General features: G+C 44.1%; 1 protein-coding gene across 2 annotated transcripts; it reads left to right on the forward strand.

The window, feature by feature from the left end:
* Nucleotides 1-95: 95 nt before the first annotated feature.
* Gabarapl2 (GABA type A receptor associated protein like 2) lies at nt 96-11089 on the forward strand. 2 transcript variants are annotated; one of them, XM_040279260.2, is made up of 4 exons: nt 96-255; nt 585-661; nt 1773-1945; nt 10482-11089. In XM_040279260.2, the coding sequence occupies exons 1-4, from the start codon at nt 222-224 to the stop codon at nt 10588-10590; spliced, it is 393 nt and encodes a 130-aa protein (XP_040135194.1). In that variant the 5' UTR covers nt 96-221; the 3' UTR covers nt 10591-11089. The 2 variants fall into 2 exon arrangements, with proteins under 2 accessions (XP_040135194.1, XP_005318496.1); XM_005318439.4 differs by having other exon boundaries at nt 97-255; nt 606-661.
* Nucleotides 11090-14399: the final 3310 nt, after the last annotated feature.

A 14399-nucleotide genomic window follows, 5' to 3' on the forward strand; every position in this document is an offset into this window, starting at 1 on the left:
CCGCTCCTCGGCCCCGCCCCTTGAGGGGGCCCCGCCCCCAGGTGAGGCGCCCTATCGAATGGCGCCGGAAGCCCCGCCCCGACCGGTTGCTAGGCTCTGGCAGCAGGAAGTCCCGCCTGTCGTGTAGTCGCCGCCAGCGCCGCCGCCGTCGTTGTTGTTGTGGTCGGTTCGCTCAACTCCGCGGCTCCGAGAGCCGGGTTCGTCCCCTCCTCGCCGCCGCCATGAAGTGGATGTTCAAGGAGGACCACTCGCTGGGTAAGCAGTCGGCCGCCTGCCCAGCGGCAGGGGACCGGAGCGGCGGGGGAGCCCCCTCCCCCACCGAGCCGCTCTGGGCCAGGGCGGGCGGGGCAGGTGCCGCGCTCCAGGCTCGGGTCCCCAAGGCCCTGCCACCTCCCCATCCCCGGGCCCTTCACTGACCGGTTGCCACCTCCGCGGGTTCTTCCGGGAACTAGGGGACGAAGGACTGCGGCTGTGGGGACGCCACATCAGGGCCCGGGGTGTGCACGGGTCGCTGGGGGGGAAGGGCGGAGGAGGGTCAGCGGCCGGGGAACCGAGGACCTGCCGGCGGGCAGGCGCGACGTCAGCTCGGTGTGTTTCTCTCACAGAACATAGATGCGTGGAATCCGCCAAGATCCGAGCGAAGTATCCTGACCGGGTTCCAGTGAGTGTTTGGACCCTCGCCCCTTCACCCCACTGTCACCTGTGTCCTCGAGGAGCCGTGATAGGGCCTTAGGCCATTCAACAGTTGACAAGTTGGGGTTCCAGTCCCTGTAGCAGATGGGCCAGTCTGGGTCGGGGCGGCGGCGGCCAGGGAGTAAGGGGCTAGGGCTGGAGCTGTTCAGGTGCCTCAGTGCTGAATCTCCCGATCTAGGCCAGTGAGCTGTCTGCAGTCTCTGGGCTCCCTCGCCAATTATGTAAGGAACGATGTTCTAGGACAGGGCAACAGGTCACTGCCACTTTGGGAATGGTGGTGGAGTCTTGTCACTTTAGTCTTGGAAGTGATACTTTAGTCCCAGGACCTTCAGCTTTAACTTTGAACCTCTATCTTTACTAGCTTCTTTTCTTCACCCTGACCCTGTCATCAAGCCTGACCAAAAAAAAAAAAAAAAAATCTGAATTTTTTTTCCCCTTTAATCAATAATACAAATGATCTGATATTTCATGGGGCGGGGGGATAGTTTCTGTTATCCTTATTGATTTTCAAGGGACATCGTGGTCTGTTATTATAGCTCTTTGCTTGTAACTGATTCCTTTGGGGGAGGGAGCTGGAGGGGCAAATTCAAAACCTGTTCAGAGAGAAGTAACAGCCCAGCCCATATGAACAGCTTTATTCTTGACTGGCTGGGATTGCCAAGCATGTTATAAGTCCATTCATTCTTGTTTCTTGTGTTCCTTGGGATCTTACTTCTCCAGAAGTGTGGGTCCATTCTGGGGTACTAGAGTAAGAGGCCATTGGAGAAATCCTCACCAGATTGTCTTGTGTCTGCCTGGATAAAATGTTGAAAAGCTTAGTAGCTGTATTTCTCTTTCAAATGCTGAGATCAGGGGTGAGAGAGATAATTGACCACAGAAAAGCACTTAGGTTTTCCCTATAACACAGTTATATTGGTTCTTAGCCTCCAGAGTGTGGCTTATTAAGTCATGGGCATATTTTCTCATGCTATGCAGTTTCCCACCCACATCCCTGCCCACACTGTTCATCACCTCCCTGACAGTGTAAGGCCAGAGCCTCATTTAGGAAATCCAGTCTTGACCTCTTCTTACTTTTCCAGGTGATTGTGGAAAAAGTCTCTGGCTCTCAGATTGTTGATATTGACAAACGGAAGTACTTGGTTCCATCTGACATCACTGTGGCCCAGTTCATGTGGATCATCAGGAAAAGGATCCAGCTTCCTTCTGAAAAGGCAATCTTCTTGTTTGTGGATAAGACAGTCCCACAGTCCAGGTGAGGGATATTTACTAGATGAGCCCTCTGGTATTAGACATCTCTTTGGCTGCTTATTGAACTCAAAACTTTGGAGGTCTGGAAACTCTAGGGGTCCTGACCCTGCAAATGTGGAGCCACAACCATAGCTCCAGGAAAATAATAAAGGGCTAAAATACTTTTGAGTGAACTTTGGCTCAAGAAAATAAGACAAAGTTGGACTTTAAAAGAAAATGTTCTAGCTTCAGATCCCCTTACTCAGGTTTAAGCCATAGATAGAATTTGGGCCTGAAATGAGATTTTCTGCTAATGGTTCCGGAAATCAGCACTGTTGCTCTCCACTGGAAGCTTATGGGCCCTCCTGAGGCTCAGCTTCAGTTAATAATCGTGTTTGCTACAAAAGTCTGCCCTTTGCCATTGTGAGTCAGTATCTGCCTGATCCTTAAGTCTGATAAATGGCTGCTGTCCAGTTAAGGGCTTTGAAGTCCCTACACTACCTTTGTCAGCTTAATTGTTGTGCTGCCTGTTGACACCTGAATCTAGACAGGAGCACTGTAATTTCTGTCTTCAGCTTTAGTCCCCTGTAAAAAATGGACAGGCTCAGTTTGAATCTTTGGTCAGTCCTTTCCTAGTACTGATTGGACACTTCTGAGCTCAGAACTAGATTCTGGCCCCCTCAGTGTAAATTCCTGGTCACATCTTAGTGACTCAAACTAGTTTTCATGTTACCACCCAAAAGTAAACTTCTAAAAGCTAAGGTTTCATGCCTATAATTCCAGTGACTTGAGAGGCTGAGACAGGGGGATCCCAATGTTGAGGTTAGCCTGAGCAACTTAGTGAGACACTGTCTCAAAGTAAAATAAGGAGAGCAAGGGATTCAGCTCAGTGGTAGAGCACTTGCCTAGCATGTATGAGACCCTGGCTTCAGTCCCCAATATTGTAATCAATCAGTCAATCAATACTTAAGGTATTCATCAGCCCTGGGAACTAGCCAGAATATGTTCCTGTTGAAAATTCTTAAAAGCTCCAGAAGAGGCCTGAGCCAAATTCCAGACCTTATTTTTACTAAAGGTGAAAAACTGGCTATTCTTTGGTCTGATTGCTGCTTTCACAGTCTCTACCACCTCTACTTCCTGTTGTGTGTTAGCAAGGCGGGGCAGGAAAGAAATGAAAGGCACTGCTCTTTGAGTGCCTTAGTCTGCTATTGTAGCTCTGGAAGCTGTGGTGGTGTTTCTAGTAGTGATCTTGTCACTGTTGGGATCTTGTAGCCTCCCTTTATAGGCCTCTGAGCAGTGTGTTAGCAGGAGAGACCACCTTAGGCCCCTGAGGTCACTCTCAGCTTCCCTTAAGGTGGTGGAGGAGGAAAATCTTATTTCATACCACCTGGAACTTTACAGAGCCTTGGTGATCCTATTTTCCTTCTTCCTGGAGGTGGTGGTAGCTCAGTGGGAGGAAGTAGATGACTAGGATCTATGGCATTGAGTTTATTTTTCTCCATGCTGATCTTCTGAAACTCCTTGAGGAAATGAAGCAAGCTTTTGGAAACATTATTTCTCTGATGGTGCCATGGTAATCTAGCAATTAAAATGGCTGTAGATTTTATGAGCTACCCCTTTTTTATTATCCCTGAGATATAAATGGAATTGGAAATGAAAAGTGATTCTCAGGTCAGGAGAGGTTGCTTCAGGGCCATTTTCTCTCCAAGCCCCATTTGCCTTTTCAGTCTGGGAGAATCCTTCCTAAAGTAGATTACATGTGACCCAAATTTGGATTTTTATTTGCAGTACTGAGGATTGAACCCTTGAACCTGGAATGCTCTACCACTATACCCAGAGTCCTTATTGTTTTTATTTTTCAAATTTTGAGACATATGGGGCTGGAGATATAGTTCAGTTGGTTGAGTGCCTGGCTCCCATGCACAAGGCCCTGGGTTCAATCCCCAGCACCACACACACACACAAAAAAAAATTGAAATGTAGTCTCACTAAGTTGCTAAGGCTGGCCTCAAACTTGCCTCAGATTTCTGAGTTGCTTGGACTATAGGCATGCCCATCACGCCTAGCAACAAAGAGGAATTTTAGAACTCAAATCCTCACTCTTTAGGATGTAGAGAAAGAACATCAGCTAGGGCCCCTCTGCCCAGGTCCATAGCACTTTTGGGTACAGTTAATGATATCTTGCCCCACAATTTATGTAGCCATTCTTTGTTCATCTTGGAGTTTTATTCTTTTTTCTTTTTTCTTTTTTGTATTGGGGATTGAACCTAGGGATGCTTAATTACTCAGCCACATCCCCAGCCCTTTTATTTATTTTTTATTTCGAAACCAGGTCTTGCTAAGTTGCTTAGGGTCTTGCTAAATTGCTTAGGCTGGCTTTAAACTTGGATCCTACTGCCCCAGTCTCACAGTCTGGGATTATAGACCTTTGCCACCACACCCAGCTTATCTTAGAGTTTTATTCTTTTTTTTTTTTTTTGTAGATGGATGGCATCGTTTTTTAATTTATTTTTTTAATGTGGTGCTGAGGATTGAACCCAGTGCCTCACACACATGCTAGGCAAGTGCTCTGCCACTGAGCTATAGCCTCAGCCCTGGAGTTTTACTCTTAAAACCAAATTTGTTTATAAACAAAAAAGGCATGTGACACCATCAGGCCTTATGCAAATGTAATCACCCATAGCAACACAAATGAAAGTGCTACGGGGTCTCCTTAAAGCTGATGTGTGACTCAGCTTCACCATCTTCTCCCCAGAGCAATTGAACAGCCTCCTCTTGAGCTCTTTTCCAGCCTCCTTGGGGAAGCCTGGAGTCTCCTTTAACCTTCACCCAGTGCTTGCAGCCTGCAGAGAGTAGCTGGGGAAATCAGAACATACAGAGGATGCATCAGGCCTGCAGGAGCTCTTCTCGCATAATTGACAGGTCTGCACAGGAATCACTTATGTCTGAGGCTGAAGAAGTAACTTCAGTTATTTTTGCCTTGAGGTTTCATTATAGTTTAGAATAATTACAGTTAAATAGAGACGGGTTTATCCCTAGGAGTTTTACTTCCTTAATTCTTTCTGAATTCTTCTTCTTTTTTTTTTTTTTTTTAAACAAATGGGAGAATCTCACTTTCCTTTTTCACTTAGCAGGGGAAAGCTGAATTTTCAGTTTAGGTACCTGTATCAGGAATCAGGGCAAAAACAGAAAGGGAACTAACTTGATGCAGACAGAACTGACAAAGAACATAAATTTCCCAGCCATGGCCTTAGTGGGGAACCCAGATCTGGCAATGGTCTTGTATCTTTAGAGCACAGACAGGAATCATCTTCTTTTTTTGGTGGGGGAAGAAGAGTGCCAGGGATTGGACTCTGGAACACTCAACATCTCTAGCCCTATTTTTTGTATTTTATTTAGAGACAGGGTCTCACTGAGTTGCTTAGCACCTTGCCATTGCTGAGGCTGGCTTTGAACTCGGTCCTCTTGCCTCAGCCTCCCTAGCCTCTGGGATTATAGGCATGCACCACCATGGCAGCTAGGAATCTTAATTCCCTGTTTAAAAATAGAAACAAAAGTCTGTTATTAAATATCTAAAATATTATAATTCGACATCACGAAACTGGTACTGTTAAAGATGATGGTGTCTTATGGTGCATCCTTTATTTAGAAATGAGCTTAAATTAGCAATTTTGGGGCTGGGATAAAGTTCAGTTGGTAGAGTGCTTGCCTTGCATGAACAAGGCCCTTGGTTCAATCCCCAGCACACACACACACAAAAAAATTAGCAATCTTGATCATTTCTGGGTAAATACCACAGGGTTTATTTCAGCAATGGAACAAGGTCTGTTCATCTCAGAGAAAAATCTGATAAACAGGTATAACCTGAATTTCTTTATATTTTAGAATCTTGAGGATCTTTCAGAATGAATATATACATAGACTTCCACATGTATATACAATCTATACACATATATACATATGTAAATAATTAAAAAAAAACTTTCTAGTATTGAGGATTGAACCCAGAAATATTTTTACCAATGAACTACATCTCCAGTCCTTTTTTTCGTGGGGGGTAGGGGAGAATCAGGGATGCTTAACCACTGAGCCACATCTCCAACCCCTTCTTATTTTTTATTTTGAGACAGAGTCTAAGTTGCTTAGGGACTCACTAAGTTCCTGAGGCTGGCTTTGGACTTGGAATCCTTCTGTCTCAGCCTTCTGAGTTGCTGGGATTATAGACATGTGCCACCATGCTTGGCCTTTTTTTTTTTTTTTTTTAATGTTTTATTTTAAGACAGGATCTCCCTAAGTTACCTAGACAGGTCTTGAACTTGCCATCCTCCAGCCTCAGCCTCCTTTAGCTGGGATTACAGGTGTGTGTCACCATTCCTGGCTCTTCAGGGCCATATGAACTTTTCCTTTTCAGCCATTACGTTTCCAATTTCCATAGTAGTGGTTACTGTCCTCTGTCTTTACCCCACCTATCCTCCTGCTGAGAAATAAGTCCAGGTCCAGTGAAAGGACATGGGTTCCTCAGCAGATGGCTGGCCAGTGTGTTTCTCAGTCCAGCCAGTTTATGAGTCAGCCTGAATTGCAGCCTCTGTGACCTGCCCTTGATCTGGGGCTGACAGCAGGTTTCACATGGATTCAGCACTCATAGTTGTAGATCGGCCTCCCTCAATTCATAGGGCTGTTGAGTAGCATAAAACTAATGTTTGAGGGTGGGGATGTTGCTCGGTGGTAGGGCGCTTGCCTAGTGTGCATGAGTCCCCGAGTTCAATCCCCAGCACTGTAAAACAAAACAAAAATTAATGTTTACCTTCAGGAGCATGGCCATTTTTGGATGTGGATCTTGCTGAAACTTGCCCTATTTTGTTGGTTAGTTCCTCCAATGCAGAAGTAGTTTTGCCTGGGTCTGTGTGATCCTGAATAAAGGAGTGGGGAACAAAGTTTTAGGAAAAAATTTAGATTCATCTCACTCAGTTCTTCAGGGTTCTACCTCACCTTAGATTGGCCGCATGTCTTCCATTTGTCATTATCTTTTCTTGTTTCTTTCCTCATCAGACTTAGAAGGTGGCAGTGCCCCCTGACATCCAGGCAGCATACTTCTCAGATGTGCATATGAAGTACTTGATGACACAGCATTAGGCATGCATACGCGGGACTGGAGGTTACCTTTGGGTGTCTTCTAAGCCACCTCCCACTAACTTGAGCAGGAAGCCTTGGAGTTACAGTGCTGCTTGTGAGATGTTCCACCACCTAGCTGGCCTGGGTAGCGTAGCTGGGCAGAAGCATTAGAGTTGCCTCTATGCTTTAGGGTTCTCGGCCATTGCAAGCAATTCAGTGCTTGTGGCTCAGGTCTCTGGATTTTGAGAGAGGAGCTCATTCCCTGAGAGGCTTATGGAATGTGTTCTAAACCAACAAACCAGCCTTCTGCTATACAGACTACCTGCTGAGTAAGGTTACATTTTGCCCCCCTGTACTTCTACTTGAATATACTTTTAATGGGTCTTTAAGCAATTTTTTTTTAACTGTTTGTGGTCCAGCTCTTTTTGGTTCCTGCCAAGTTATTCTGACATTGCATGAGTGTAGTCCAGTCCCGAAATGGCTATTTTCAAGTCATTTGACCATACCAATGTACCATGGCAGCCACTGAAGCCTCAAAATCAGGAAGTTGTGTAGCATTGATGAGCACTGTCTGGTTATCAAGTTCCTTGCCCTACTATAAGGACACACTACTTTGCTGTCAACTATATAGAACTTCCACGTGATTCTTTGTGGGAAAAGGACAGGGTTGGACTGTACATTAGGCACAACCATTAGCTGTCACATTACAACATCAGAAAAGACATAAGTCTTTCCTTAGAGGGAGCACAAGTTGATGATAAGAATGTTTCCTAGTTTTGTGACATAGGGTGCATTATTTGACCTCTCTGTGCCTTAGTTTTCTTATCTTTGAACTGTGAATTGTGATAGCACTTGCTTTATAGGATTGTTATGGGGATCGAAGGACTTAACCTGTGTTATGTATTTGGAACAGTGTTTGGCCCATGCTTGCTGTTATAACTAGGATTTTTATCAGCCTCTGTTGTTGCTTGGGCATTGCTTAAACTGACAAACCCAAATTTTACTTTAAAGACAATGGAATCTCAAAGCAGAAAGAAGCAAAAGCCACATTTTTTATGGGCCTCTACCCTGCCAAAAGTCAGGGCTGAGTCTCAGAACCTGCCTTAGTAGTGGTTCTGTAGTCATTGCTCACTGTGCGCACCATAGAGAGTCTGGGGTAGGCTGCTGGTATGTATGAAGTTCCGTGAGTATTTCTTATTTAGTAGTGGATTTAGAGTCATTGCACTAGGGCTTCTAACTTGCTAGGGAAAGAGCAGAACATGGTCTCCCAAATGGAACCCAACTAAGTGCCAGGGGACGGTTGTCTTTGTATTGCAGTGTCTACTAACTGTGTTAACACATTTGGTGGTGGCAATGGTGAGATGTTACCACAGGTCTCATTTGTGGCACCCTGAACACTGACCATGTGGGGTAAAGAGAGTTGTGGCACTAGCTTTAATTGTTTTCTTAGTAGTCTCATCCTGAAGAGTCTCAAGTAAAACTGGGTTTTCTCTCCAGGCATTCTGTCACTGGGTAAAAATCTGGGGAGTCTCAGCTGCATGTTCAAGCTCTTCTGCTGGTTGCTGGCTTTGTACTCACTTCCTGATTTCCTACTCCCTGGTAATATGAGCTCTTAAAGATGAGCATCTCCCCACACCCACAAAAGAATGTTTCTTTATTCTCAACTTCACTGCATAAGGACTCATCTTAGGCATTTAAAAATGTGCTAATGCTTGGGTACCTCCTCCAGAGATTCTTAGTTGCCTGGGGTGGGGCTTGGGCAGTGATCCTGATGTGCAGTCAAGGTGGAGACTGAGCACTGTAGGTGTTCTCATGAGCTGGATTCCTTCCTCTACCTACCTATGCCCGAGTCCTCACATGTTTTAGGGCATGCAGACCTCATATATGATTTGGAAATTTTCTAGTAGCTACAGTAAAGAAGTAGAAACAGGTGAAATTAATTTTAATAGTTTGATCCTAAATATCTAAAATTTTATCGTTTCAACGTTTAATCAAAATGGAGATTATTTCACTTTCATACTAAGTCTTTGAAATCATGTGTTTTACACTTATAGTACATCCTAGTTCAGACAAGCCACATTTCAATTGCTAAATGTAGTCAGAGGCTGCTGTATTGGACAGCATATAGCAGACATTTTTATTAAACAGAGCTGTTCCAGGGAGTTCTTATTTTACAAATTCCAGGTCAAGAGATCCTAACAGGGTCACTGTTCTTATTTTATGCGATGCTGGCAGTAGGCCATTGCATATTCATAGCTGTCTACCCCGAATCCTTAATAATCTTCCCACACAGCTGTCCCAAGCTTGAAAATGGTGCAGGAAGAATAGAAAAGGAGAAAACAAAATCCCCTTTTATAGATGCGCCTGTGTCTGTTTACATGTGGGTCCCAGTCAGCCCACTAGCAGCAAAGCAGCAGGGGGTGGGGCTGCCACTGCTTTACCAGGTTGAGGCCTGGGACCCCTCTCTAATCAGGCTGCCCCCACACCTGGTTTACATGTTGAGACTTGTCAAGGCTGTTAACCTCAAATGTCTGAGGTGAGCTTTCAGAGGAGCATCTTACTACTGCTTCTAGTTACAGCATCATTCTTGGTCACACTCAAGTTTAGCACGCATACGCCTCCTGCTGTCTCAGGTAGTAGACACGCGGTCAAAACTTGCATGGTGTCCTGGGTGTTACTAATCTCACTCTGGAGTTGGGAAAACTCAGTTTCATGACAGAACTAGATTAGATTTCCACTGCAGTCTGTTTTATGGTCTAGGGAAAGCCAGCTTCCCACCCACACTTTTAGTTTAAGGAAACTCTTTATTTCGGGAGGGTTCTTTGGAGCTTGGGCAGGCTGGAGCTTGGGCAGGCAGGCCTCTTTGGATCCCAGATACAGTGTGAGCTTTTTGCCTTATGTGTGAGGGGAGAAACTTCTCTTGTTGACGCAGAGGTTTTGGGGACACAGAGGCTTTGGCTAGGAGCTTCCCCTGTACCTACCATATTAAGACCAAGTTATAAATCTTCAAATAAACCAGCCTGGAGGAAAGAGCCCAATATACTCTTTCTTACCAGGGTCCTTTACCCACGCAGGAATGGTCTTTAGGCTCTTCATTTTGCTTAGTTTTCCCCCTTCCTTGCCCTTGGCATTTAAAAAGAATTCAGGTGCTAAGCAGCCTGAGCTCATTCAAGGAGCTGGCTTTTTAAAAGGATTTACTTACATGGTTCTGCTTCTGGACTGGAGGATGGAGAATTTAATTCTGGTTTTATCTACTGATTCCTAATTTGTTTTAATCTTTTCATGGCTCCATTTCCCTTCCATAAAACAGATTGCAGGTCACAGCAAATACTGATTCCTGAATTATTTTTTTACTGTATGTCCCTAAAGATCAAGCCCCTTATCTTTAGGTTTTGCTCTCCTGACACCCAGACTCAATTTTCAATTATGTTTTTTATTTTTCTTTCAAGCCTAACTATGGTACAGCTTTACGAGAAGGAAAAAGATGAAGATGGATTCTTGTATGTGGCCTACAGCGGAGAGAACACTTTTGGCTTCCAAGGGCCAGTGCTGGGCTAGGCTCATCGTTCCTGCTTGTGGATCTTGTAAATAGCCGGCCGTTTTCAGTTGTTCCAGAACCTCTTCACATAGAACTATTAGTGCATTTGTAACTGGATTTATTTCTTAATATATTGGAAAGTTTTGTTTCCCTAGACTAGTAAATTATCATACAGAGTTTTATTTTGAGTTTTTCTTTTTGTGCACTGTCCTCATGGCTATATTCTCCAGAGAACTTGTTCCTCTGGGAATCATATTTAATGAAGATATTTCCATAATGAAGTGAGGTAGGTGTGGTATTAAAAGTGAAAGGGAAATAAATGATGCATTTAATCTGGATTATGTTTGAAGTGTTAGATGGCTAAGTATTAAAAGCATCCAAATTAAATCCTTAGCAATCAGAACACTTGCTTCACTAGATTCTGCCAACTGCCAATCATGTTGGACTGAGCTAATCTGTACCTCTTTCTGAAACTATTAAGGTAAATAATTAACAATAAAATTTCCTCTTATAAAGGCATTTCAGTGTGACCATGTTCTTTATTCACCTTCATTTGAATGGATCAGAGAAATGGTGCCTACTTTTGCTAGGCTGGGAGAAGGACTTATGGAGGCCGTAGCAGCCCAATCTGGAACTGGAAGCAGTGTTTGGTATCAAAAGGGGACTCTTTTTTAAAGAATAGTTAATGTATTCACATGGTGCAGGTACCAGAGCTACATGAAAAGATAGGAATATGTTGCAAAGTCTTATTTCCCCCACTGTTTTCTGACTTCTGCCCCTTATGGGAAACTAGTTTTACTGGCATATTTCTTTTTATTATTTTTTTAGTAGTATACTTAAGTATGAATATATGTCCTTATTTTCTTACATTATAAATATATAGATATTGCTTTTAAAAAATATATTTATTTTTTAGCTGTAGTTGGACACAATACCTTTATTTATTTATTTATTTTATGTGGTACTGAGGATCAAACCCAGGGCCCTGAATCTGCCAGGTGAACACTTTACCTCTGAGCCCAGCTCGACATTGCTCCCCTACCCCCAGTGCCATGGTTTGAACCCAGGGCCTTCCTTGCACATTCTAAGCAAGCACTCCACCACTGAGCTACATCACTAGTTCTTTTAAAATTTTATATTGAGACAGGTTCTCACTAAATTGGTGAGGCTGCCTCAGCCTCTCAAGTAACTGGAATTACAGGCATGAGCCACACTCCTGGCTACATTGTTTTTTTCATTTAACATTGTAGCCTGGTGATCTTTCCATATCAAACCATATCAAATATACATGCATCCTTTTATTTTTTATCTTTTTCAATATATAAAAGGTTGGGGATGTGAAGTATCTAGAATTCTCACACACCCTATTTAAGTGTATGACACCATCACATTCAAAAGCAAGTTGCAAATATCTGGTAAAGTTCAATGTGTATATAATCCATGGCCTATCAAATTCCATTTCTATGTATATATTCTAGAAATAGCCTCACAAAAACAAGAAATGTACTTGAACACTGTGACCTCATTTTTATGGCAAAAAAAAATAGAAATAAATGTTCATCAACAGGAAAACAGATAATAAGTGGCATACTCATACAAAGGAATACTATACAGCAGTTAAAATGAATGAACAAGAGCTGTAGATATGAACATAAATCTACAAATCTCCAATGCTGATTAATGAAAAAAACAAGACTCAGAAGTTTTTAATGTGCAAAAGAACTATATATATTGCTTAATGATATAAACTTACGTAATACAAGTATAAACTGTGCAAAGGAATGAAACACCAAGTTCAGGATGGTGGTTACCACATGGAGGGAGGGGAACAGGGCTAGTGATGGGTGAATGTGGGGTTTTAAAAACATCTATCATGTTTCAGATCTGAAAATAAAAACCTGAAGCAAATAGAGAAAAATAGTTTAGTTGAGTGGTGAGTATTTATTTTTTACATTGATGTTTGCAATATTTTGTAACTTTTTTTGGTTTAAGGTCCAACAGTGAGAACAGAGATAGGCCCCTTCTCAGAGGAGTGAATGCAGCTGGCTTTCTTTTTTTTTTTTTTTTTCTATTTTTTTTTTTTAGTTGTAGATGGACACAACACCTGTATTTTTTTTTATTTTTATGTGGTGCTGAGGATGGAAGCCAGTACCCTCCACATGCAAGGCGAGCACTCTATCACTCAGCCCCAGCCCCTATTTCTTACTTCCCCTTTACTTCTCAGTGCAAGAGAGGCTGGCTTCCAGATCTGCCACTTCCCTGGCCCTGTATTTGTGGGGGTTTCCAAAATAATCTCTCCATTGGACACTTTTTAAAGCTGTTATCTTCCTTGCCTTTCTTTTAATGTTTAATTCTTTTAAAAGTTTAACCCAGGGGTGCTCTACCACTGAGCTACACCTTTAGCCCTTCTTTATTTTGAAACAGGGTCTCCTTGAGTTGCTAAAGGTGGCCTCAAACTTCAGTCCTCCTGCCTCAAGCCTTCCAAGTCACTGGACTACAGGTGTGTGCCACTGCACCTGGCATAATATTTTGCACTTTAGATGCCTCCCTCCTTGAAGCTCCCAATTGGCTATTCCTATTTTCCTCCAGCCTCTCAGTCACACCCAGTCCTGTGTTTCTCTGCTCCCTAACTTTCATTTCCCCAGGGCTCCATCCTCAGGAGAGAGGGGCCCCTCTCTTCTCATTCTGTACATTCTCTCTGGACGACTGCATCCCGACCCCTGTCTTCAATGACTTCCTGTAAACAGATTGTCCAAGACCATGCTCTTGACTCCAGTTACCACTTTGTCCTGAGCTCCAAACAGCCCCTCCAGATGTCCATGGGAGGCCCTCATCTTGTGGTATCATAGAAGACTCTGAGAGTGAGCTCAGCCCCTGCTTGCATCTCCTGTCCTCCTTCCAGACCAGCACCCCTTCCTGACACATGGCACCGTGTTCCATTCTCTCAGGCAGTAACCTGAAGTCATCCTTTACCCTTACTGCAACTTGGATCTGGAATGTCCCCTAAAGTCTCACATGTTGAAAGTTTGGTTCCCAGTGCAGTAATGTTTGAGGTTGGGCCTTTGGGAAGGTGACTGGGTCGTGAGGCTCTACCTCATCAGTGCATTCATCCCTGGTGGCAATACTGGGAGGTGGTGGAAACTGGAGGAGGTGGGGCCTAGCTGGGGGACTTGGGTCACTAGGGACATGCCTGAGAAGGGTGTAGCTGGTCCCTCTTCCTGCTGGCTGCCATAAGCTGAGCAGCTCTCCAGCACACCCTCCAGCCATAATGCTCTTCCTCACCTCTAGCCCACAGCTATGACCTGGCAGCCATGGACTGAGACCTCTGAAACCACAGGACAAAAATTAAGATTTCCTCCTGTACATTATTTTTCTCAGGTATTTTGCACAACAGTAAAAACCTGAGGAACACAATGCTCCCTCATCTTCATCCACTGGTCACACTCAGCCTCACAGCCTCTGTGAATCCTGGTCAGTCCCCATCCCTTGGGCTCCTCAAACCACTGTTGTCAGGGTCTCACCATTTCTCTTCAAAATGCTACAGTGACCCCTCAACTGTGGCCTCTGCCACTACTCCTGTTCCTGCAATCTGTCCTTTCTGCTGCAGGGGAGGTCAAACTTCCCAAATGTAACTTCCATTCCGATCCTTTCCCCCAAATTCCTGAAGTACTGTGTCGCTTGGACAAAACCAGTCTAACAAGACATAAAAATCCTCCCCCTTCCACCCAAGCACGTTGTCAGCTGATCCCAGCCTCTCCGGGCCCCGTCAGCCTGGCATCTCTGCTCTCATCTTCAGCTTCACATAGGATGTTTCTCGGCCTCAAATACC

Source organism: Ictidomys tridecemlineatus, chromosome 15 (assembly GCF_052094955.1).
Source record: "Ictidomys tridecemlineatus isolate mIctTri1 chromosome 15, mIctTri1.hap1, whole genome shotgun sequence".
Taxonomy (NCBI): Eukaryota; Metazoa; Chordata; class Mammalia; order Rodentia; family Sciuridae; genus Ictidomys; species Ictidomys tridecemlineatus.